General features: G+C 39.6%; 4 protein-coding genes and 1 non-coding gene across 5 annotated transcripts; 2 read left to right on the top strand and 3 right to left on the bottom strand.

Annotated features, from left to right (window-relative positions):
* Window positions 1–227: 227 nt before the first annotated feature.
* On the bottom strand, window positions 228–12,360 carry LOC131109196 (kinesin-like protein KIF20A). The gene is made up of 18 exons (XM_058060914.2): window positions 12,131–12,360; window positions 11,934–12,029; window positions 11,749–11,868; window positions 10,590–10,728; window positions 10,336–10,520; window positions 10,171–10,255; window positions 7,761–7,931; window positions 7,566–7,677; window positions 6,418–6,480; window positions 6,196–6,342; window positions 5,957–6,122; window positions 5,723–5,902; window positions 4,109–4,248; window positions 3,867–4,032; window positions 3,677–3,785; window positions 3,520–3,590; window positions 739–858; window positions 228–506 (listed from the first exon to the last, which is right to left on the bottom strand). Exons 1-18 carry the CDS (start codon window positions 12,200–12,202, stop codon window positions 294–296), a joined length of 2,355 nt encoding a protein of 784 aa, XP_057916897.2. The 5' UTR covers window positions 12,203–12,360; the 3' UTR covers window positions 228–293.
* A 327-nt stretch (window positions 12,361–12,687) lies between these two features.
* Window positions 12,688–18,904, top strand: LOC131108506 (uncharacterized). Its single transcript, XM_078790495.1, has 4 exons — window positions 12,688–12,947; window positions 14,135–15,084; window positions 15,386–15,581; window positions 17,726–18,904. The coding sequence occupies exons 1-4, from the start codon at window positions 12,770–12,772 to the stop codon at window positions 18,664–18,666; spliced, it is 2,265 nt and encodes a 754-aa protein (XP_078646621.1). The 5' UTR covers window positions 12,688–12,769; the 3' UTR covers window positions 18,667–18,904.
* Window positions 18,905–20,274: 1,370 nt separating this feature from the next.
* Window positions 20,275–22,108, top strand: LOC131108508 (uncharacterized). Its single transcript, XM_058059498.2, has 2 exons — window positions 20,275–20,581; window positions 20,714–22,108. Exons 1-2 carry the CDS (start codon window positions 20,407–20,409, stop codon window positions 21,631–21,633), a joined length of 1,095 nt encoding a protein of 364 aa, XP_057915481.2. The 5' UTR covers window positions 20,275–20,406; the 3' UTR covers window positions 21,634–22,108.
* Window positions 22,109–22,957: 849 nt separating this feature from the next.
* Window positions 22,958–24,406, bottom strand: rps20 (ribosomal protein S20). Its single transcript, XM_058059504.2, has 4 exons — window positions 24,244–24,406; window positions 23,545–23,644; window positions 23,300–23,373; window positions 22,958–23,176 (listed from the first exon to the last, which is right to left on the bottom strand). The coding sequence occupies exons 1-4, from the start codon at window positions 24,244–24,246 to the stop codon at window positions 22,994–22,996; spliced, it is 360 nt and encodes a 119-aa protein (XP_057915487.1). The 5' UTR covers window positions 24,247–24,406; the 3' UTR covers window positions 22,958–22,993.
* Window positions 23,445–23,511, bottom strand: LOC131109235 (small nucleolar RNA U54). The gene has a single exon (XR_009120715.1). It is a non-coding gene; the product is annotated as a small nucleolar RNA U54 (small nucleolar RNA).
* Window positions 24,407–24,565: the final 159 nt, after the last annotated feature.

The following is a 24,565-nucleotide window of genomic DNA, read 5'->3' as shown; positions in this document are numbered from 1 at the left end:
TCAGTATCAATTTTATTAAATTTAAAAAGGAGACTCTCCAAAAAAAAAAGTATAGTAACTTGAGCATGCATTAAAAAAAAAAAGTTAAAATTATATTTAAGATGCAGGGTCCGGACCAAAAGAGAAATATCAAATACGAGTTAAAGTGTGATTGGTTGCCTCTGATAAAAATCCAGATTTTTTAAAATTTTTTAAAATCAGTAGCAATTTTATTAAAGGAGATTCTACAAAAAAAAGTATAGTACCTTGATCATGCATTAAAAAAATGTTAAAATTATACTTAAGATGCAGGGTCAGTGGTGTGGAGTCCTAACACTTTTGAGCGTCCGTCCACTTCCGGCCTTACGAGGAGAAGCGACGGCTTCCCTGATGTTGGCCAGAAGGCTTTTCTTGGTTTTGGCCTGCACAGGAGACTTCCGAGTAAGCTTGGAGATTTCTGCCTTAAGGGAGGTGATTTCCTTGTCCTTTTCCATGGACTGACAGATAAGTTCCTCCATTGATTTGGTCTGAATGGAAACAAGATAAATCCCCATTATGGCCGTCTGTCACACACACTCATAGTGATGGTCCTCAGATTCTGCTGGAAGTCGAGTCTAAAATTCAAGTGTCTATGCTAGAGAGGTGGGAACAAAAAAAGAGCTGCAAATATTGGGGGTGTGTTCATTTTGCCTTGCATTGTGTTTGCTTTCCTTTTCTTCTTCACCTGGTATATGAACGTTGCGTTTTGTTCCGTCTCACCTGATCACAAGTCTTCGCCTGTAGGGCCTCGACCTCGGCCGATTTCTCCACAAAGCCGTCTCCAACCTTCTGCAGCGACGCACTGAGCTCCACCAGCCGTCTCTCCAAGGATAATATCAACTGCAATGCAACAGTTCATACAGAACTCGGGAAGATGAGACGTACGTCGTGAAATATATTACAGACATAGATTGGTAGAACAAAAGGCATGAATGGTGTGAGCCCTTTTGTTAGTCTGTCTTGGTGGGTGGAGGCGGGGCGCTTGCATACACACAGAGCGACGTAACAGAAATGTAATATAATATTTTTTAATTTAGCGGCACAGCGTTCGAGTGGTTACCGCGCAGACCTCACAGCTAGGAGACCAGGGTTCAATTCCACCCTCGGCCATCTCTGGAGTTTGCATGTTCTCCCCGTACATGCGTGGGTTTTCTCCGGGTACTCCGGTTTCCACCCACATTCCAAACATGCTAGGTTAATTGGCGAATGCAAATTGTCCATAGGTATGAATGTGAGCGTGAATGGTTGTTTGTCTATACAGTGAAGAAAATAAGTATTTGAACACCCTGCTATTTTGCTATTTCTCCCACTTAGAAATCATGGAGGGGTCTGAAATTTTCATCGTAGGTGCATGTCCACTGTGAGAGAGATAAACTAAAAAGAAAAATCCAGAAATCACAATGCATGATTTTTTAACAATTTATTTGTGTGATACAGCTGCAAATAAGTATTTGAACACCTGTGTATCATCTAGAATTCTGACCCTGAAAGACCTGTTAGTCTGCCCATTAGAAGTCCACCTGCACTCCATGTATCATCCTGAATCAGATGCACCTGTTTGAGGTCGTTAGCTGCATAAAGACACCTGTCCACCCCATACAATCAGTAAGACTTTAACTTGTAACATGGCGAAGACCAAAGAGCTGTCCAAAGACACCAGAGACAAAATTGTACACCTCCACAAGGCTGGAAAGGGCTACGGAGCAATTACCAAGCAGCTTGGTGAAAAAAGGTCCACTGTTGGAGCTATCATTAGAAAATGGAAGAAGCTAAACATGACGGTCAATCTCAATCGGAGTGGAGCCCCATGCAAGATATCACCTCGTGGGGTCTCAATGATTCTAAGAAAGGTGAGGAATCAGCCCAGAACTACACGACAGGACTTGGTCAATGACCTGAAAAGAGCTGGGACCACCGTTTCCAAGGTTACTGTAGGTAATACACTAAGACGTCATGATGTGAAATCATGCATGGCATGAAAGGTTCCCCTGCTTAAACCAGCACATGTCAAGGCCCGTCTTAAGTTTGCATATGACCATTTGGATGATACAGAGGAGTCATGGGAGAAAGTTTTATGGTCAGATGAGACCAAAATAGAACTTTTTGGTCATAATTCCAATAAGCGTGTTTGGAGGAAGAAGAATGAAGAGTACAATCCGAAGAACACCATCCCTACTGTGAAGCATGGGGGTGGTAGCATCATGCTTTGGGGGTGTTTTTCTGCACATGGGACAGGACGAGTGCACTGCATTAAAGAGAGGATGACTGGGGCCGTGTATTGTGAGATTTTGGGGAACAACCTCCTTCCCTCTGTCAGAGCATTGAAGATGGGTCGTGGCTGGGTCTTCCAACACGACAACGACCCGAAGCACACAGCCAGGAAAACCAAGGAGTGGCTCCGTAAGAAGCATATCAAGGTTCTAGCATGGCCCAGCCAGTCTCCAGACCTGAACCCAATCGAAAATCTTTGGAGGGAGCTCAAACTCCGTGTTTCTCAGCGACAGCCCAGAAACCTGACTGATCTAGAGAAGATCTGTGTGGAGGAGTGGGCCAAGATCCCTCCTGCAGTGTGTGCAAACCTGGTGAAAAACTACAGGAAACGTTTGACCTCTGTAATAGCAAACAAAGGCTACTGTACCAAATATTAACATTCATTTTCTCAGGTGTTCAAATACTTATTTGCAGCTGTATCACACAAATAAATTGTTAAAAAATCATGCATTGTGATTTCTGGATTTTTCTTTTTAGTTTATCTCTCTCACAGTGGACATGCACCTACGATGAAAATTTCAGACCCCTCCATGATTTCTAAGTGGGAGAAATAGCAAAATAGCAGGGTGTTCAAATACTTATTTTCTTCACTGTATGTGCCCTGTGATTGGCTGGCAACCAGTCCAGGGTGTACCCCGCCTCTCGCCCAAAGACAGCTGGGATAGGCTCCAGCACCCCCGCGACCCTCGTGAGGAAAAGCGGCAGAAAATGAATGAATTTTTAAATTTATTAAATGCATTTTTTTAATTTCATTTATTTTTATTTAATTCATTAAATTTAATTTAAAATATTTTTTAAATCTCAGTTTTCAGATGAGATGTGTATTGTCTTATCTCATGAACAAAGTTTCTCATGACACCCCTAATAAAAAAAGCATTAACCAAACGTGTGTACTTTAATGCAGTCTTGAAGCATATGAGTTTACCAACACATTACAAACCATGACACTGATTAAGTTAGGCCAACAAACACGGGCTGCTTCTGAATTTGTGCACTTCCACCGAAAAGTACTGCAAAATGCGGTGCCGGAATAGTCACTACATTGACTATGTAGCGGAAGGGGAGGGGCCAACTTGGAACTATAGCGGCGAAAAGTTTTTAGGCCAGATTGTAACAAATGCAGCCACATCGGTGATGCCATCGTGTATGTGTGTATTTGTAGTCCCATTTTTATGCTTTATGGCAAAAAAACCACAAATTGACACTAAATCTAGTTCCTGCAAAACATACCTGTTGCTTGTCCTCACACATCCGTTCAATGGCGTCTTTCTCTTTGTGGAGATATTTAAAACGATCATTCCCTGTGGGTGTCACGGGGCCACATTCATCAACTGAATCCTAATTCAGATTTTTGTCCTCCAAAAAAAAGGAGGTAAAAATGACAAACCTGCTGCTTCAAAGTCCCTGGATGGTTGAGTTTGAGTCGATGTGTGCACAGTTGGAACTGCAGCCGGGCGGGCACCGGACGACAACTGTGCCAGCTGTCGTTTGAGGGCCTACACAAGTCATGAGGTCATTTAACTCCGTCGACAGCCCAAACTAACCACCCATCATTTAGCAGACTCATCATGACATACCTCAACTTTCTCCTCCTCGGCAATGAACTCCTCCAGAGGCACGTAGTTGTCTTCTAGGTTGTTCATTGCATTGATGTAAGCATGCTCTTTGATGGCGTCCTTGTACATCTCAAAAGTGTTCTCCAGCTTTTCTTCATAGCTCTCCTTCAGCTCTTCAATCTGTCGGCTGTATGTTCGGACAAATGACATGAACTTGGGTCCCAGAGCTTCTATACATGGATAGATTCCGGCTTATATTTCACCTGCGGAGTTCCTCGCTCTCCATGAGCTGCTGTAACATGGCGTCGCCCATTTCTTTACGGATCTCCATCTCCTGCTCCAGGTTTCTTCTTCGCTCAGCCAGCAGTTTCGTTCGGAGGCTTTCAATCATGTTAAGCAGCTCCTGACAATGAAAAATCAAGGAAGTAGCCATAATACATGCTGTCATGAGTCCATGACCTCCAAAAAATACATAATTTATAGCTCAACTGTAACAGTGAATACCAAAGAATGGAATACAAAATATTACGTCTATTAATGAGGACGACAAATAAGGTTAACTTAGAGTTCCACTGTATGGTACAGTAGTCATATCTCCCTTACCATCACACTGCATGTAGTCAGCCATTTCATGACCAACAAAGTGAAGAGTTCTCCCATTCCGTGTGGAAGTGGTAAGTTTTTTGCTTCTTCCTTTGTCCCCAATACTCTTTTTAAGTTTAGAATAGCCTCAATAAGTCCCCGCCTGTGCATTAGTATGTTATAAACAAAGAATAGGTGTGTAAAGGTAATGGTTTGATTTCATTTGAACATGCATCAGATTACAATAGAATGCATCACATAATCAGTTCACAGTTCCACATGTCCAAAAGGAGTAGGAAGAAGCAAAGCTTATTAAATCCTACCCCTCCATCTGGTACTTCTACAATCAGTAACTGTTACATTTGTTCACTTCCTGCTTTTCTGATTTATTTTATTTTTGACAGATACCGAATTTTTGAACTACAAAAAATATTGCAAAAATTGCAAAATCTGAGTAAATTAAAAATATTAAGAGGGAAAAAAGTTGTAATATAATGGGAAAAGGTCATTTATTTTACAATTAATTTAAGTTCTTTTAATAATTTTTTTATGTATTTATTTTTGTCACGTACTGAAGTACGAGGTGATATGACCATACAATAACATAATGGGTACCATAGTAACTGTCAATATAGTGATATATATATAGCACATCATGACTGGTTGAAGACTCTTCATCCTTGTATTTAGCAAACATCAACTGCTTGTATTGTTTCTTGAATTGGCTCATCGTTGTGCATCGTTTGAGTTCCTTACTCAATCCATTCCATAGGTTTGATTCCACATACTGAAATGCTATGGCTTTTTAACGTAGTCCTAGCATATAAGTGTTTCAAATGTACTTCTTCCCTGAGATCATATTTCTCCTCTCTTGTAGAGAAGTATTGGATTTTTAGGGAATTGGTTATTTTTAGCCTTATGCATTATTTTAGCTATTTGAAGATATATCAGCAAGTTGAAGTATTTGTGATTTTAGAATTAAGGAGGCGGCATTATGAATTATCCTTACTCACCTTTTTTGCAGTACATTTAGCGAGTGAAGATTACTTTTATAGTTATTACCCCATATTTCCACACAATAAGTAAGATATGGTAGAACCAGAGTGACTATAGGGGTGTTATTCCATGTCTATAGAGCTCTAATGGTTAAATAAATTTGGTTTTCTATGCTCCAACAATGAAGATTTTGTTCATTAATATAACATTTTACATTGAAGTTCACTAATCAAAGGTCGGCTGTGGAACCGATTAACCACGCTAAACAAAAATGCCATAAGATGGATGTGTTTACGTACGTTCTGTGGCAGTAAGGACACGTCGGCCTCGTCTTCGTCACTCAGCAGCTCGTCGTCAGATGCACAGCTTTCCAGGGCCTGCCTGTCAACCACGCCGTTCTTTACCAGAGGTTTACCATTTGGACCCACCAGGCATGGAGACAGAGATTCCACAGCTTTGTTCGGCATCACCTGCACCACCTACGGATGACAGTTGCTCAGCAAAATGTCATCAGACACCATTTCCCCACGTACCTGTTTGGCTACGGCAGAGAACTTCATGACGTGGAGTGTCTCGTCGTAGGTGGAAGCACACTGGTTGATGTTGACGATCATCGACGCCCTTCCTTTGCCACAGAAGACGGCTTGGAAGAGCTTAGTGAGCTTGCTCTCTCGGAACGGGATGTAGCCGCTCTTCATTCTGATTTCAGAGGAAAAACTGTTGAATTGCTCCACTTCCTCATAGTGCAGTCAAGGACAAACTCAGAACCAACCTGTCGGTCTGATTGTTACGCAGGGCTGTGATGCACTTCCCCAGGATAAGCAGAGAGTTGTTAATGTTTCCCGCCTCCTTTAGCCTCTCTCCAAAGGTTTTAGTTTTGTTGCATCTTTCGGAACCAGCCAAGTCACACAGAGAAAACCTGAAAGCCACAAATTAACGGATAATATTTTCTATTTTGTGTCTAACTCATGAGGTGTAAGCAAAAGTAACTTACTCGGACATCCTTTGAACTGTGCCGCTCTCCATCTTCAGCAGCTTCATGGTAAATATGCTGTGACTGCAGGACAAAGTGAAGGTATTTGCTCAATTTTGCTAGCTAAAAGTAATAGCAAACAGTCTCACAAATACAGACAAAAGATACTTATATACGCACCCACACAAAAAAAGGGACTAACGTGACAACTGACAGTTAAGGTGGAAACATCGAGTACGCATATGACAGCTTGATGCCCCTGCAAAGGAAAAGAAGCCTTGATGCCCCAGCAAAAAAACGAAAGCAGAAACACCATGAAAGCGGTTCAAACAAGGGGCAGTGGCAAAAGCTGATTGGTCCAGGACTCCAGCCTCTTACACAATTTTGAGTGTATAAAAGGCCGGGCAGGGAAAGGAAGGGTGCTTTTTGCAGCTGCGCTGTAATAAGATCCGCTTACTTGTAGGCATACAGGGACTGCAGATAAGCCTGGACGTTTGTATTAGGTATTGTTGTCAGGAATAAACAATCTGGTTCTCATTTTTATGATTTGGTTCTTTAAGATTCCCTTACCCTCTATTAGAAACTAAGGATCGACCGATACATTGGCCGGTCGATATATCGGGACGATAGTTGCGTTTGTCCTTGCACGTGTGGGTTTGCCCATGTATTTTTCCACCGCAGTCAGGCATCCGCCGGGGCAGCTTTGTGTTGCGCGTCATGCTGCGGAGGAGCAGTCATCACATCGATGCTAAATAAATTTAAACTACGGCAGAAATGTTTTGCACATGGTTGACTATTTATTCCTTTTAAAGTTGATAATGCCGTTTAAATGTGTGTTTAAGAAAAGCCGAATCCTGTGTTCAGTGTTTACATTTCAATAAATATTTGTTTAAACATGAGACCTGGAATATTTGTTATCATTGTCATTTTTTCATGTAAATTGAGGGATCAAAAGCAGTAGCGCCCACAAATATCGGCCCACGCAAAATCGGCCATCGGCTGAGGGTGATGGAAAAAAATCTGTATTGCATCGGCCCCCAAAAAACCATATCGGTTGATCCCTATTCGAAACCCACTTAGAGTCCTCAAGGGGAGGATTTCTACAAATGTCATATGGATACAAATACACGACATCATGCTAAAAAGGTGGGAAAGCATGCGTGATTTGCCTTCTGCTGGAGGACTGGTTCATCTTGGTGGCGGCAGCGCTTCTGTTTTTGTTTCCAAAGCAGAGCAGTTTACAGGCTTCACCCAAATTCTGGACATTGATCCATCGAAGATCTGAAAACGATTCACCGTTTAGTAAAAAAAAAAAACAGCCAATAAAAGCACACACATACTTCTGTTAGTGTTTATCTCGGCACCTTTAACATAAGCGTTGCCGGCGCCGTCATCACATACGCGGAGAGCAGCACGTTTCTTGGACTTGGAGCAGGACGGTTGAAGAAGATCATAGACACATTCGTTGTAGATTTCAAAGAACGCCACCCATAAAGCAAACTGGCAGCTGCTTTCTGTCGCGGTGCGAGCAAACTCTAAAAACAGAGACCCCGTAAGTTCAATGTTAAGGTCAAAAGAGTGAGAACGTTTCCAGCAGTCAGAAAAATTGTACTGTACAATTAATTGCTTACATTTGATTATATTTGACAAATGTGCTGTATTCAAATACTTGGCAGTTGTACGGCAAATTAGTAATATTAATGGTTTAATTTCATTTGAACATGCATCAGATTACAATTGAATGCATCACATAATCAGTTCACAGTTCCACATGTCCAAAAGGAGTAGGAAGAAGCAAAGCTTATTAAATGCTACCCCTTCATCTGGTACTTTTACAATCAGTAACTGTTACATTTGTTCACTTCCTGCTTTCCTAATATAGTTTTTTTTGTCACGTAATTAAAACCATTTTCAGGTGATGCATTTCATCGACGGTTCCTTGGCTATGCAAGATGTTGCATTCACGGCCCACACTGCAATAGGAGTTTTTGTAAAAATGCATTCAGGGCTTGTCTGGACCACTTGGTGATTATTCCTGGGCCGATGATTGAATAAGCCAAGAGCAGGGCGCCTATTATAAATATCACTTTATATACAGTGAAGAAAATAAGTATTTGAACACCCTGCTATTTTGCTATTTCTCCCACTTAGAAATCATGGAGGGGTCTGAAATTTTCATCGTAGGTGCATGTCCACTGTGAGAGAGATAAACTAAAAAGAAAAATCCAGAAATCACAATGCATGATTTTTTAACAATTTATTTGTGTGATACAGCTGCAAATAAGTATTTGAACACCTGAGAAAATGAATGTTAATATTTGGTACAGTAGCCTTTGTTTGCTATTACAGAGGTCAAACGTTTCCTGTAGTTTTTCACCAGGTTTGCACACACTGCAGGAGGGATCTTGGCCCACTCCTCCACACAGATCTTCTCTAGATCAGTCAGGTTTCTGGGCTGTCGCTGAGAAACACGGAGTTTGAGCTCCCTCCAAAGATTTTCGATTGGGTTCAGGTCTGGAGACTGGCTGGGCCATGCTAGAACCTTGATATGCTTCTTACGGAGCCACTCCTTGGTTTTCCTGGCTGTGTGCTTCGGGTCGTTGTCGTGTTGGAAGACCCAGCCACGACCCATCTTCAATGCTCTGACAGAGGGAAGGAGGTTGTTCCCCAAAATCTCACAATACACGGCCCCAGTCATCCTCTCTTTAATGCAGTGCACTCGTCCTGTCCCATGTGCAGAAAAACACCCCCAAAGCATGATGCTACCACCCCCATGCTTCACAGTAGGGATGGTGTTCTTCGGATTGTACTCTTCATTCTTCTTCCTCCAAACACGCTTATTGGAATTATGACCAAAAAGTTCTATTTTGGTCTCATCTGACCATAAAACTTTCTCCCATGACTCCTCTGTATCATCCAAATGGTCATATGCAAACTTAAGACGGGCCTTGACATGTGCTGGTTTAAGCAGGGGAACCTTTCGTGCCATGCATGATTTCACATCATGACGTCTTAGTGTATTACCTACAGTAACCTTGGAAACGGTGGTCCCAGCTCTTTTCAGGTCATTGACCAAGTCCTGTCGTGTAGTTCTGGGCTGATTCCTCACCTTTCTTAGAATCATTGAGACCCCACGAGGTGATATCTTGCATGGGGCTCCACTCCGATTGAGATTGACCGTCATGTTTAGCTTCTTCCATTTTCTAATGATAGCTCCAACAGTGGACCTTTTTTCACCAAGCTGCTTGGTAATTGCTCCGTAGCCCTTTCCAGCCTTGTGGAGGTGTACAATTTTGTCTCTGGTGTCTTTGGACAGCTCTTTGGTCTTCGCCATGTTACAAGTTAAAGTCTTACTGATTGTATGGGGTGGACAGGTGTCTTTATGCAGCTAACGACCTCAAACAGGTGCATCTGATTCAGGATGATACATGGAGTGCAGGTGGACTTCTAATGGGCAGACTAACAGGTCTTTCAGGGTCAGAATTCTAGATGATACACAGGTGTTCAAATACTTATTTGCAGCTGTATCACACAAATAAATTGTTAAAAAATCATGCATTGTGATTTCTGGATTTTTCTTTTTAGTTTATCTCTCTCACAGTGGACATGCACCTACGATGAAAATTTCAGACCCCTCCATGATTTCTAAGTGGGAGAAATAGCAAAATAGCAGGGTGTTCAAATACTTATTTTCTTCACTGTATAAGTAATCTATTCACTACAATGTGGCTTTTATATAAAAAGTACAGTAAGTGCAAGTTATTCGAATGTTACCTGTGTGATTGTCAGACAAAGAGCGATGAGGGACGTAACAGGACAAAGACTCCGATCCACGACTTCCTCTGAAGGGATCACATTCCTACAAGCAGGGAAAAAAATATATAAAGCAGTGATTTGTCTTAAAGATGGTGAATTTTAAATGTAATTTCTCCCCCCCACCTCCTTGAAGGACGCAAAGATGGCAGCTTTTGTATTTTTCTCCTGCTTCACTTGATCTGCATCCAGGCACTGAGCATCATTCCTGAGGTAGGGCTTCACGTCCATCCCCTCATACTGACGCCCTGCGATATACTCAAACGTGGCATCCAGGGCTCGAGGTAGTATTCCTGGTTCTCTTGAAGTGCCTAAGTAGAACATGCCACACTTTAAAAATGTGACTTGTTAAAATCCTATTCAAGTTGTAGACCGTTTACCTTGGATGGTGAAGGTTTTGCCAGCATTGGTGACGCCATAGCTGAAGATCAGTGCATTCTCGCCATCAAGGAAATCGGACAGTTGACTATTGACGGTGTGCATGTACAGCTCAGCCTGGGTTGTCGCTGGGCCATAAATCTAAAAAGGCAAAGGAGTGTACATTACTGTCAATCAGGGGAGTCCAAACTTGGCACTATTTTGATTATTTATTTTCCTAAACAGTGAAATGATAAAATGGCTAGGGTGTTGTGACAAATCATACAATTAATAATATTTCTCATTTTGATGTTTTTTTGTTGTGTTTTTAAACTGTGCAGCAGGCAAATAAAAAAAACGACTCAGGCCACACTTTGAAAATTAAAATAAAAAATAATAAAATAAATTAACAAAATAAAGTAATTTTCAAGCTTGAATGCTTAAATTGCACTTAAAACTGTCCAGTGGGCAAATAAAAAAAAACAGACTCCCAGGCCACACTTTGGAAATTAAAAATAAAATTAATAAAATACAATAAATTAACTAAATAAAGTAAATAATTTTCGGGCTTGAATGCTTCAATTGGGCTTTTAAACTGTGCAGCAGGCAAATAAAAAAACTCTTAGGCCACACTTTGGAAATTAAACATTGAAAATAAAATTTATTAAATAATACAATAAATTAACTAAAAAAGTAGCTAGTTTTCAGGCTTGAATGCTTAATTGCGCTTGTGGGCAAATTTAAATAAAAAACAACTCTCAGGCCACACTTTGGGAATTAAAAATTAAAAATAATTTATTTTATTATTTAATTAATTTTAAATAAAGTAACTCTTTTTCAGGCTTGAATGCTTAAATTGCGCTTTTAAACTGTGCAGCAGGCTTTTTAAAAAAAAAAAAAAAAAACTCTTTAGGCCACACTTCTGAAAATTAAAATGAAAAATAAAATAAATTAACTAAGTAAATAATTTTCAGGCTTGAATGCTTCAATTGTGCTTTAAACTGTGCAGCAAGCAAAAAAAACGACTCTTTAGGCCACACTTTGGAAATTAAAAATTAAAAATAAAATTGAATAAAATAAATAAAATTAAGTAACTAATTTTCAGGCTTGAATGCTCAAATTGCGCTAATATTTTACAAATACAAACAGTTCAATTTAAGAGCAAATATGAGTGTTACTGACCTGGGAGAAGGAGAATTTGTGGATGGACACGCCAATTCCCTTCTCACTGCTCTTCATGGTGGCTGAACCTTTTGGGGCCTGCAGCGTCACCATGTGGTTGTTTTCAATCACTACACAATGCTGAGAAGACACCAAGAAGCAAACATTAAGCCCTGTGAGGATAACCAATACACTGAACACCGTACCTGGTCTTCATTGTCAGCGAGTTCTTCTTTAGAGAAAGGTCTTACTCTTAGGTAAACTTTCATAGTCTGCTGCTCTGCTCCACTTGGTTTTTCCACCTTTAATTAAATCCAGAGCACTGCTGTCTTAGCGCCAAGTAAACACGTCTGAGACATTGTTTTAGGACAACAAAAGGAAGATTTTTTTAAAATGGCGTTACCTTTTTGGGTGAAGTGTTGACAGGGGGGACATTACAAGTCAATTCCATATCCTCACACTCCAGGTGCTTCATTTCCTCTTCGAATGAAAAGTCACACTTTTAATGTACTGGAGTACTTTAAACTCGTTCCTGAAAATGCACCCTGACACAATATGCTGTAAATATGAAGTTTTGCGCGACAACGACACACCTGCTAGATATTGTCACACAAAATGGCGGCGTTTCTAATTACTTGAAACTAGCAGCAGGTGTCAATTAAAGAAACAGCCAATCGGCGTTGTGTGCTGAGTCGACAGTAGAGTAAAACCACATTTGATTGGATCATTTTGGTGCTCGACTCAAAGCTGCGTTTTAACTTTCATAAACAATCCTGTTGTTCTTACTATCTGTATTTTTTATATGTTTTATATGTTTTTTTCATTTTATATCTGACTTTATAATAACTTTATAATAAATAAAATAATTATGAAACACCTCAAAGAAACTGGACTATTGTGGAGACTGTAATGGTCTAAAAACAACGAAGGGGGCGGTAATGCACCACGGATGATGCGCGGAAATACACGAAGAAGACGAAACAGGAAGAAGAATAGCAAACAATTGAAAATTAGCATCGCTTCGCTTAAAAACGACATCAAAATGCTGAAAGAATTAGTAAAAGAGCGCCTAATGGTTGCAGCTGACGAAATATTGGAACTGTTTGAAAGAATGATAAGGTCGTATGAAGAGGAACTTTGTCGAACAAGAGAGGAGAAGGAGCGATATCGACAACAACTGGAAGCTGTTTGCAAGACTCCAACTGTGCTACACATGGAAAGTAACTACTAACATTATACTTTTGACACATCTCAGTTACTGTCTGAGCCTATCAGCATGCTAAAGCTAATGTCTAATAACAATCCAGTAGATCAGGGATTGGCAATTAAGTTGAGACAAATACTTTGCAAAGATAAAAGATAAAATTTATAAAATAATACAATAAATTAACTAAATAAAGTAACTAGTTTTCAGGCTTGAATGCTTAATTGCGCTTGCGGGCAAATTTAAATAAATAACACGACTCTTTGGGGAATTAAAAATAAAAAATAATGTATTATTTAATTCAATTTAATTCAATTTAATTGGAAATAAAAAATAAAATTAATAAAATAATACAATAAATTAACTAAGTAAAGTAACTCATTTTCACGCTTGAATGCTTAAATAGCGCTTTTAAACTGTGCAGCAGGCAAATAAAAAAAAGACTCTTGTGCCACACTTGTGAAATTAAAAATAAAAGAAAAATAAATTGACTACATAAAGTAACTCATTTTCAGGCTTGAATGCTTAAATTGTGCTTTTAAACTGTGCAGCAGGCAAATTAAAAAAAAAACAACTTTTAGGCCACACTTTGGAAATTAAAAAAAAATAATAAAATACAATAAATTAACTAAAAAAAGTAACTAGTTTTCAGGCTTGAATGGTTAATTGCGCTTGTGGGCAAATTTAAATAAAAAAAAACGACTCTCAGGCCCCACTTTGGGAATTAAAAAAATAATTTTATTATTTAATTTTAACTAAATAAAGTAACTAATTTTCAGGCTTGAATGCTTAAATTGCGCTTTTTAAACTGTGCAGCAGGCAAATAAAAAAACGACTCCTAGGCCACACTTTGGAAATTAAAAATAAAAAATAAAATATTACAATAAATTAACTAAATAAAGTAACTAATTTTCAGGCTTCAATGCTTAAATTGCGCTTTTAAACTGTGCAGCAGGCAAATTAAAAAAAAAACAACTCTTAGGCCACACTTTGGAAATTAAAAATTAAAAAATAAAATTATTAAAAGAATACAATAAATTAACTAAATAAAATAACTAATTTAAAGGCTTCAATGCTTAAATTGGGCTTTTTAAACTGTGCAGCAGGCAAATAAAAAAACACACTTTGGAAATAAAAAATAAAATACATGAACTAAATAAAGTAACAGAAGAAAATGTTGTTTGTGTTGCTTGTGTCTTGCAGATCTCCAGAATCTTGGTCGTCACCAAGAATATGAATGGACATCCACTTTGAAGCAGGAGGATCCACAGCCCCCCTACATTAAAGAGGAAGAAGAAGAACTCTGGACCACTAAGGAGGGAGAGTGTGTTTTCGGGCTGGAGGAGACTGATCTCACCAGGTTGCCACTAACCGTTGTCTGTGTGGAGACTGCAGGCCATGAAGACAATTCAACCGGAGGATCACGAGCAGAAGATCCACGCGCAGATAACGACATATCATCACACTCGGCTGATGCTAAGACCGAGGACGACACCCAAGAACCTTTGAGCAGCGATGCAGACCCCGAATGCGACATGAGGACTCAAACTGACTTCAAACACTCTAAAAAACCTTTTAGTTGTTCAGTTTGTGGGAAAAGATTCTCTGAAAAATCACACATCATAACACACATGAGGACTCACACGGGAGAAAAACCTTTTAGTTGTTCGATTTGTCCTCAGCGGTTCTCTCAAATGTCACATGTTTTATCACACATGCGGACACACACAGGAAAAAAACCCTTCGGTTGTTACGTTTGCGGGAGAAGGTTCTCTGAAAAATCAAATATGGTTTCACACCTGAGAACGCACACTGGTGAAAAACCTTTTTGTTGTTCAGTATGTGACAAAACATTTTCTCAAAGGGTACATATGATAAAACACATGCGAACGCACACTGGAGAAAAACCTTATATTTGTTCGGTTTGTGATAAAAGATTCACTCAGAATTCAACGATGGTCAAACACATGAGAACGCACACAGGAGAAAAGCCGTATATATGTTCAATTTGTCAGAAAGGTTTCACTCAAAAGGTAACTATGGTAAAACACATGCGGACGCACACCGGGGAAAAACCATATATGTGTTCAGTTTGTGACAAAAGATTCAGTCAGAATGTCACTATGGTAAAACACATGAGAACGCACACTGGAGAAAAATAATATTAATAAAATAACTATTAAAATATAAATAAAACAAATAAAAAACTATTATACCCCTTTATATACAGCCAAGTGTCATATAGAGCCATGTTGTGTGTCAAATTGCTTAATAAACTTAATACAATATATAAAAAAATAAAATGTTTCTGGACTATAATGGAAAATGTAATGATGAAAAGAAGCGGAAGAGGGCGCTAGTGCAACCGTGGAGGATGCCAACCGCCCTTAAAGCAAACGAAGAAGAAGCGCAAGCAACAGACACAGCAAAAAACGGAACAATTACCCCCGTTAGCTAAAAGACCTCATCAAAATGTTAAAAGAGTTGGTAAAGGAGCGGCTCATGGCGGCAGCTGACGAAATATTCGAACTTTTTGAAAGAGCGATAGCGTCGTACGAGGAGGAACTTTGTCGAACAAGAGAGGGCGAGAAGCGACATCGACGACATCCGGAAACTGTTTGCCAGACTCGAACTGAGCTCCGGATTGAAGGTATCTTTACATGCTAGCGCTAGCATTCTAACTTTGACACGTATTCTCAACACATGGTTTCAAGATTTGTACAATGTTAGTAGTCACCCCAAAGCTATAGGTGGCGCTCTACCACTGGCATCATTTTGTGTTGCATTCAAATGCACACAATAATAACTACAAGAACATTCCTTAGTGGGTGGGTGAGTGTGAATGGTTGTGTGTCTATATGTGCCCTGTGATTGGCTGGCGATCAGTCCAGGGTGTACCCCATCCCAAAGACAGCTGGGATAGGCTCTAGCATACCCCCACGACCCTAGATTTATAAGCGGCATAGAAAGTGGATGGATGGGATATTGGACGCAGGAAGGCTTGGGGGGCAAAAAGCCAAAGAACCTGAATGAGAAGGCTCAAAGACTAGATAGGGTACACACTAGTCAGACGAGATAGGACAGCATGAGCTGATGAAGCCTGTTCAAAGACTAGGTAGGACACATGCCAGTCAGGCTAGATAGGACAGCTCTAGTCTAGTTCATGGTCAATGACTAGGTAGGACATACACCGGTTAGACTAGATTGGATAGCTCTCGTCTAGTTCATGCTCAAAGACTAGGTAGGACATACACCGGTCAGACTAGATAGGACAGCTCTAGTCTAGTTCATGCTCAAAGATGAGGAGGGACACACATCAGTCAGACTAGATAGGACAGCACTAGTTTAGTTTATGCTCGTCAGACTCGATAGGACAGCTCCAGTCTAGTTCATGCTCAAAGACGAGGTGGGACACACATCAGTCAGGCTAGTTAGGACAGCTCTCGTCTAGTTCATGTTCAAAGACTAGGTTGGACATACACCAGTCAGACTAGATAAGACAGCTCTAGTCTAGTTCATGCTCAAAGACTAGGTAGGACATACCCCAGTCACACTAGATAGGACAGCATGAACTGATGAACCCTGCCCAAAGACTAGGTAGGACACATGCCAGTCAGGCTAGATAGGACAGCTCCAGTCTAGTTCATGCTCAAAGACGAGGTGGGACATATACCAGTCAGACTAGATAGGATAGCTCTAGTCTAGTTCATGCTCAAAGATGAGGGGGGACACACATCAGTCAGACTAGATAGGACTGCTCTAGTTTAGTTCATGCTCAGAGGCCAGGAAGGAGACACACATCAGTCAGACTAGGTAGGACTTCTCTAGTCTAGTTCATGCTCAAAGACTAGGTAGAACACACAGCAGTCCCACTAGATAGGACAGAATGAGCTGATGAGACTTCAAAGACTAAGTAGCACACATGCCAGTCAGGCTAGGTAGGAAAGCTCCCGTCTAGTTCATGCTCAAAGACTAGGTAGGACATACACCGGTCAGACTAGAAAGGACAGCTCTAGTCTAGTTCATGCTCAAAGACTAGGTAGGACATACACCAGTCAGACTAGAAAGGACAGCTCTAGTCTAGTTCATGCTCAAAGACTAGGTAGGACATACACCGGTCAGACTAGATAGGACAGCTTTAGTCTAGTTCATGCTCAAAGACTAGGTAGGACAGCTTTCATCTAGTTCATAATCAAAGACTACGTGGGACATACCCCAGTCAGACTAGATAGGACAGCTCTAGTCTAGTTCATGCTCAAAGACTAGGTAGGACATACCCCAGTCAGACTAGGTAGGACAGCTCTAGTCTAGTTCATGCTCAAAGACGAGGTGGGACATACAACAGTCAAACTAGATAGGACAGCTCTAGTCTAGTTCATGCTCAAAGACTAGGTAGGACAGCTCTCATCTAGTTCATGCTCAAAGACTAGGTTGGACATACACCATTCAGACTAGATATGACAACTCTAGTTTAGTTCATGCTCAAAGACTAGGTAGGACATACCCTAGTCACACTAGATAGGACAGCATGAACTGATGAAGCCTGCTCAAAGACTAGGTAGGACACACACACACACCAATCACACTAGATAATGCTCAAAGCGTTGGTGGGACACACACAAGTCAGACTAGATAGAGCTGTCCTATCTAGTATGAAAAGCGTCCATTGCATTGTAATGGTCATTAGCCATTTGTCCACCAGATGGCACTGTAGAAAACCGAATGAGCAAGTCAGCATACTAAAGTTAATGGCAAGAAATGGAAAGTGATTATGATTGAAGTTTGGTCTTGCAGACGTCCAGAAGTTGTTTGATCATCAAGAAGAACGTCTCCCTCAGCTGCAGGATGTGAGGTCCACTTTGAAGCAGGAGGGTCCACAGCCGCCCCACATTAAAGAGGAAGAGGAGGAACGCTGGGCCACTCAGAAGGGTCTTCAATACCCGGAGGAGACTGATCCTGATCCTGATTCTGATCTCACCAAGTTGCCACAGACAGTTGTCTCTGTGAAGACTGATGACCATGAAGAGAAACCACCTTCACTGCTCCATCTCGGTCCAAATGAGAACAACAGCAGCAGCTCAACTCAACACATGACAACAGAAGCTGACTGGGACCATTATGGAGCATCACAAGCAGATAACGACCACACAGTGTCTCAATGCTCTGCCGAAGAACCTTTGAGCAGCGACGCAGACTGTGAAGGTGGTATGAGGACTCGAACCGACAACAAACACCCTGAATGTTCTACAAAGAAGACAGGAAAAAAAAGCTTTTCCCATAAGAACAATAGTACGCACACAGAAGAGAAACCTTTTAGTTGCTCAATTTGTGGCAAAACATTCTTGGAGGCGTCAACTATGCTCACACACCTGACGACACACACGGGAGAGAAACCATTTTCTTGTTCATTTTGCGTGAAAACATTCTCCCGACGGAACATTTTAGCAGCGCACATGCGGACGCACACTGGAGAAAAACCTTTTAGTTGCTCGGTTTGTGCTCAAACGTTCGCCCAGAAGGTAAATATGACAACACATATGAGGAGACACACTGGAGAAAAACCATTCACATGTTCAGTGTGCGATAAAAGGTTCACTCATAAGGTAACCATGGTAAAACACATGAGAACACACACAGGAGAAAAACCGTACGTTTGCTCCGTTTGTGATAAAGGGTTCACGACCAAGACAAATATGCTCACACACTTGAGAAATCACGCAGGAGAAAATCATTGATTGACAATTCCATTGAATAAAATGTCTCTGGTTGCACACACTCATAAACACACAAAGAAAAATTACAAGAATAATGGCATAATATGAGGAAAAAATGACTTCATTGTAATTAAATAAAAGTTGAAATATAAAATGTTGACGTTATTTGTAATATTGTAAAAAACAATGAATATTGTTGTCAGAATTTAAGTTGTGGAAAAAATATTAAAATAAAGTCAGAAAATGTACAATATTTGGAAAAACAGCAAAAATAAAATTAATAAAACTGACTATATGACTTTTATTATAACATTTATGATAAAAGTTGTACATCATAAAAGTCCCCCCTTCTCATAGCTGTCTCAGGCAATGCCTGCTGTGGCACAGTATAAAAATAATCAGAGATTTCGAAAATAAAAAAGTAAACACTCAGATTTATGAGAATAAAGTCGAAAATTTATGATTAAAAAAGTCGTAAAAGTCCCCCTTGTCTTGGCGCAGTATAAAAATAATAAGACAGTTCAAAACAGTCGCAAATTTACAAGTAAAAACACAGATTTATGAGAATAAAGTTGGAAATTATTGATAATAAAAGTCGTAGATTTGCGAGAATAAAGTCATAAAAGTCCCCCCTTGTCACTGTCTCAGGCAATTCTGGCTGTTGCACAGTATTAAAATATGAAATTGAGAAAATAAAGTCGTAAATTTACAAGTAAAAACTCAGATTTATGAGAACAAAGTCAGAAATTTATGATAAAAGTCATAGATTTGAAAAAAAATAAATAAGTAAAAGTCCCCCCTTGTCATATCTGTCTCAGGCAATTCCTGCTGTGTCGCATTATAACAATAATAATCTTTATTTCAAAAATAAAGTTGTAAATTTATGAGTAAAAAGTCAGATTTATGAGAATAAATTTGGAAATTTATGATAATAAAAGTCGTAAATTTGCAAGAATTAAGTCGTAATAGTCCCCCCATTTCATAGCTGTCTCAGGCAATTCCTGCTGTCGCACAGTATAAAAATAATTTAAGATTTCCAAAATAAAGTCCTAAATTTATGAGTAAAAAGTCAGATTTATGAGAATAAAGTCTGAAATTTATGATAATAAAAGTCGTAGATTTGCGAGAATAAAGTCGTAATAGTCCCCTCTTGTCATAGCTGTTTCAGGCAATTCCTGCTGTCGCACAGTATAAAAATAATTAAGATTTCGAAAATAAAGTCGTAAATTTACGAGTAAAAACTCAGATTCATGATAATGAAAGTCGGAAATTTGCGAGAATTAAGTCGTAATAGTCCCCTCTTGTCATAGCTGTCTCAGGCAATTCCTGCTGTCACACAGTATAAAAATAATCTAAGATTTTTGAAAATAAAATTGTAAATTTACGAGTAAAAACTCAGATTTATGAGAATAAAGTCGGAAATTATTGATAATAAAAGCTGTAGATTTGCAAGAATAAAGCCCCCATTTGTCATAGCTGTCTCAGGCAAATACTACTGTGACGGAGTATTTTTTTCAAAATCTTCTAAATGTACAACAGTTTCAACAAAGTTGTATAATAAAACAGAAAGTCAAGTATTAATCATGAAACAACACAAGCAGACTTGTAAGAATATGGTGGAGACTGTAATAGCCCCGAAACAACAGAGGGGGCGCTAACGCACCAGGCAGGATACCGACCGCTGGTTCCAACACACGAAGAAGTGCCAATTGTGAGCCGGAAGAAGGGTGGAAATTAGCAACGCTTTGTCCGAAAAACGATATGAAAATGTTGAAAGAGTTGGTAAAGGAGCGACTTATGGCGGCAGCTGACGAAATATTCCAACTTTTTGAAAAAGCGATAGCTTCGTACGAGGAGGAACTTTGTCGGACCAGAGAAGAAAAGGAGCGACTTTGTCAACAACTGGGAAACAATGTTACAATGCTGCATTTTGAAGGTTTGTTTATTTCTATATTTTCACTATGCTAAAGCTAACATTTAATGACAATTCAGTAGATTATTGTTTGGCACATCATAATTATATTAGAACGTGATTATGATGGAAGTCTGCTTTGTTTGTGACCTGCAGACGTCCAGAAGATGACGTCACAGACCACCCACGTTAAAGAGGAAGAGGACAAACTGTGGACCAATCAGGAAGGAGAGTGTCTTCACAGGCTGGAGGAGACCGATCTCACCAAGTTACCACTGACGGTTGTTTATATGAAGACTGAAGACAAACCGCTTGAGTCCTCACAGCTTCATCCATCGGAATCTGATGGGAATCACAACCTCTTAGCCCCAGGATCGAACAACGACGACACCCAAGAACCTTCAAGTAGCGACGCTAACTCTGAAATTGATTTGAGGGCTCAACTTCACAACAAAGACTCCGAATGTTCTAAAAAGGAAACAGAAACAAAATGTTTAGTGTGCTTGGTTTGCGGCGAAAGCTTTTCCAACAACAGCGCTTTGACACGACACGCGAGAACCCACACAGGAGAAAAACCTTTCCGCTGTTCCGTTTGCGGTAAAACATTCTCCCAGAAGTCGCATATGGTGAAACACACCAGGACGCACACAGGAGAAAAACCGTTCAGTTGTTCGGTTTGCCGTCAAAGGTTCTCTCAGAAGTCGAACATCGTATCACATATGCGGACTCACACGGGAGAGAAACCTTTCGCTTGTTCGGTTTGTGGGAGGAGATTCTCTGAAAAGTCGAATATCGTCACACACATGAGGACGCACACTGGAGAAAAACCGTTTTCTTGCTCCCTTTGTGGTAAAACATTTGCTGAGAGGGTGTCTATGACCAAACACATGAGAACGCACACTGGTGAGAAACCGTACGTTTGTTCCATTTGCGATAAAAGTTTCACTCAGAAGGTAAACATGACAACACACATGAAAACACACAGCGGAGAAAAACCTTATACTTGTTCCGTTTGCGATAGAAGATTCAGCAACAAGGTCAATATGGTAAAACATGAGAACACACACAGGAGATAACTCCATTGAGTGAGGTTTACATGTAGTGGAAGTGGTTTCTGATTACACACAATTCACTTCATACTGTGTGCTTAATAAAACGACTATATATAATTTTTTATTTTAAGGTCTTAGGACTTGAATTGAGTCTTTTGGTCATCTTGGATGATGGACAACCTGCATTTTATAATCAATTTACCACAAATAAAGCCCATTTTTTCATCTCCCCAGTAATACAGTACAGTAGAAGGATGCAGAACAATTCAGATGTCTTCCACTAGATGGCAGAAGGTTGTTGTGAGGTTTTTGTTTGTGTGCCATGACGTGTTTGTAATGTAATCTGTCTCGACTCAATATACAGAATATATTTCAAGTATATTTTATATTATATTTAATATTTCAACTGCATCTCAGGTTTGTGACATGCGCGTTAAAAATAGTATGAATTTCAGTCTTTGCCTCCAAAATAGTTCAGCTTTCTTAATAGTATTTTTTCTTAGTGTAATATTTGGCTTTAGTCATATTACGACTTTTTTTCCACCTCCCCAACCTAATATTCCAAACATTACAACTTTGTTTTTAATTTCTATAATTTTTTTTACTCTATGCTACTATGATTTTTTTTCATATTTCGAGTTCATCTTATTAAAACAGCACCCTTATAATTTTCCCCATAATTATTTTACTACCATATTTTGACATAACATCCATTTCTGCATTTAGTTTTTCATATTACATCTTTTTTCTTTAATATTTCAACTTATATTCATTGTTCTCTTAAAATGTACGACTTTAGTGTTTGATTACAATACTTTCCTGTTAATATTTTTTTCTATTTAAATTACTAATTTTCCCATTTTTTGTTATACAATATATACAGTGGTGTGAAAGCATGTTTTGTTTCAATATAACTGAACACAAAATGTAGTTTTTAAAAGAAACTTTATATGTAGTGAGAAAAAAAATCCAAATCTACATGGCCTTATGTGGAAAAAGTGATTGCCTTCCAAATTAAATCACATTTTAACAAGTGTGGAAAATGTTAAAGCCATTTCTAAAGCTTTGGGCCTCCAGCAAACCACAGTAAGAGTCATTATCCACAAATGCTGAAAAAAATGTAAGTGTGAACCTTCCCAGGAGGTGCCGGCTAACCAAAATGACACCAAGACCACTGCAACGACTCATTCAAGAGGTCACAAAAGACCCCATATCATCCAAAGAATTACAATAGTTTCATTTAAAATTAATTTTGTGTTCAGTTGTGTTGTCATTGACTAACATTGAAGTTCTAGTCCTGAGAGTAGCCCCCTGCAAAACAAACTAACAAAAAAAAAAAGACAAAGTATTCCTTTCCTGATCCTTTATTGGAGCCTGTGCATATTTATGCGTCGGCGATGGTCACCTCAACCTCCACACCAGGTTCGATGCTGATGGAAGTGATCTGCTTGACAATTTCAGATGGGCTGTGCAGATCGATCAGGCGTTTGTGGATCCTCATCTGGAAGCGATCCCAGGTTTTGGATCCTTCACCACAGGGGGTCTTTCTGGTGGTGATACGCAGGGTCTGAAAAGGACAGGATAAGATTCATTGACATGAATGTTGAATGCAACAGTGACATGCAAATCATGACATTAAGTGTAAATTTGATATTGCACATTTTTGCACAAAAAACACACAAGTGTGTACCTTGGTTGGCATGCGGACGGGTCCCTTCACCTTCAGGTTCTTCTCCTTTGCCCCACGGATCAAATCGGCGCAAACTGAGTACAGAGAAAAAAATAAAACAGTCCAAAAAGCGTAACCACCATTCTTTTCACAATGTACATTGCCATAATAGCTCAGAATAGCGTATTTCACACATCAGGGTTAGTCAGTGAAACTGGTTCTCCTCATCGCTGGGGACTGCGCTCTGGCTAAGCTAATATGCTAACCTTTCTCCAGAGACTTGACGTTGCGGCTGGTGAGGGTGATGCGGATGCGGTGAATGGTCACCTCCGTCTCGACGGGTGCCTTCCCTGTGTCCTTGAAAGCCTGCATGCCGGCGAATAAGCAGTATAAGTACACATCCAGAAGTGTCAACAATACTTCAATTGCGCAAGCTAGCTTACTAGCATACAATAAAATAGCGGGGACAATTTTCAATTAAAGTGATCGCAACTCTATGTATAATGTGGATACGTTTTATCATGGTCATTTCCTATAAGTGCACAAATACTAATAGATTTAGGAGAGCCATACAATATCAACTTTCGCGCCCTAAGGAACTAAGTGTACTTATTGTAGTACTTATTGTAGCAACAGTAGGCAAGCGCGTGTAGGGAAACGACAGCCAAAATATATCCACTGAAGCCAGGAAAAGGTGAAAATATTACTCACAAAACATGAATTCAATAGATATGACTTGATAGACTTATAATGTATCAATTAATGTGTTAAACGTGCCCAAATTAGTTTTATCTTTAAGTGTTAGCGAACTTGTTTCAAGCTAGCTACGGCGGCTAGGTATGCTAGGCATGCTAGGCTACAGCCGAAAATGCTACTATTTAAGTAATATTCCCCTTTTTCTTACAGAGCGTATCATGTCATAAACATGTTTATATAAAGGCAACAGTTTTGAAATGGAAACATACCATTATGAGTAATTCCTGACCGACTTATTCGGGAGAAATGCAAGCGAACAGCGGTGAGCCAGGAACCAACAACGTGGTTAGCTTGTCATGAAAGAGGGCGAGCACCGGCCTGTTGTCTGCTTATGAACTGCTCATCCGGGTTCTTTCACGTTTCTTCCTTGTGGCCTTATTGTGAAATGACAGCGACATTAAGCGGTAAAACGTGTTCATTACATCTGACAATGAGCATTTTTGTTCCCTTTTTTCTTTAGTGAATGTTTGATTAGTTTCAAAACGCATAATTGTGCCTATATTATTCTTTTTATAATTTTTATATTATTAT

This window comes from Doryrhamphus excisus, linkage group LG5, assembly GCF_037039965.1.
Source record: "Doryrhamphus excisus strain RoL-2023G ecotype Guam linkage group LG5, RoL_Dexc_Guam_v1.1, whole genome shotgun sequence".
NCBI lineage: Eukaryota > Metazoa > Chordata > Actinopteri > Syngnathiformes > Syngnathidae > Doryrhamphus > Doryrhamphus excisus.
The sequence above is the reverse complement of the archived record's forward strand: the minus strand, read 5'-3'. Positions and strand labels throughout refer to the sequence as shown.

What these genes read in the sequence shown, in the direction of transcription:
- LOC131109196 (XM_058060914.2), bottom strand. Translation starts at nt 12,202, where the DNA reads ATGAAGCACCTGGAGTGTGAGGATATGGAATTGACTTGTAATGTCCCC. An exon ending in ACAAATTCTCCTTCTCCCAG is followed by an intron (nt 10,729 to 11,748) that starts GTCAGTAACACT and finishes TTGCCTTTTTAG; the next exon opens with ATTTATGGCCCAGCGACAAC. An exon ending in AGGCGAAGACTTGTGATCAG is followed by an intron (nt 507 to 738) that starts GTGAGACGGAAC and finishes GTTTCCATTCAG; the next exon opens with ACCAAATCAATGGAGGAACT.
- LOC131108506 (XM_078790495.1), top strand. Translation starts at nt 12,770, where the DNA reads ATGCTGAAAGAATTAGTAAAAGAGCGCCTAATGGTTGCAGCTGACGAA. An exon ending in AACTGTGCTACACATGGAAA is followed by an intron (nt 12,948 to 14,134) that starts GTAACTACTAAC and finishes TGTGTCTTGCAG; the next exon opens with ATCTCCAGAATCTTGGTCGT. An exon ending in ACATGAGAACGCACACTGGA is followed by an intron (nt 15,085 to 15,385) that starts GAAAAATAATAT and finishes TACCCCCGTTAG; the next exon opens with CTAAAAGACCTCATCAAAAT.
- LOC131108508 (XM_058059498.2), top strand. Translation starts at nt 20,407, where the DNA reads ATGAAAATGTTGAAAGAGTTGGTAAAGGAGCGACTTATGGCGGCAGCT. An exon ending in TACAATGCTGCATTTTGAAG is followed by an intron (nt 20,582 to 20,713) that starts GTTTGTTTATTT and finishes TGTGACCTGCAG; the next exon opens with ACGTCCAGAAGATGACGTCA.
- rps20 (XM_058059504.2), bottom strand. An exon ending in CGTCAAGTCTCTGGAGAAAG is followed by an intron (nt 23,374 to 23,544) that starts GTTAGCATATTA and finishes CTCTGTACTCAG; the next exon opens with TTTGCGCCGATTTGATCCGT. An exon ending in CCGTCCGCATGCCAACCAAG is followed by an intron (nt 23,177 to 23,299) that starts GTACACACTTGT and finishes TGTCCTTTTCAG; the next exon opens with ACCCTGCGTATCACCACCAG.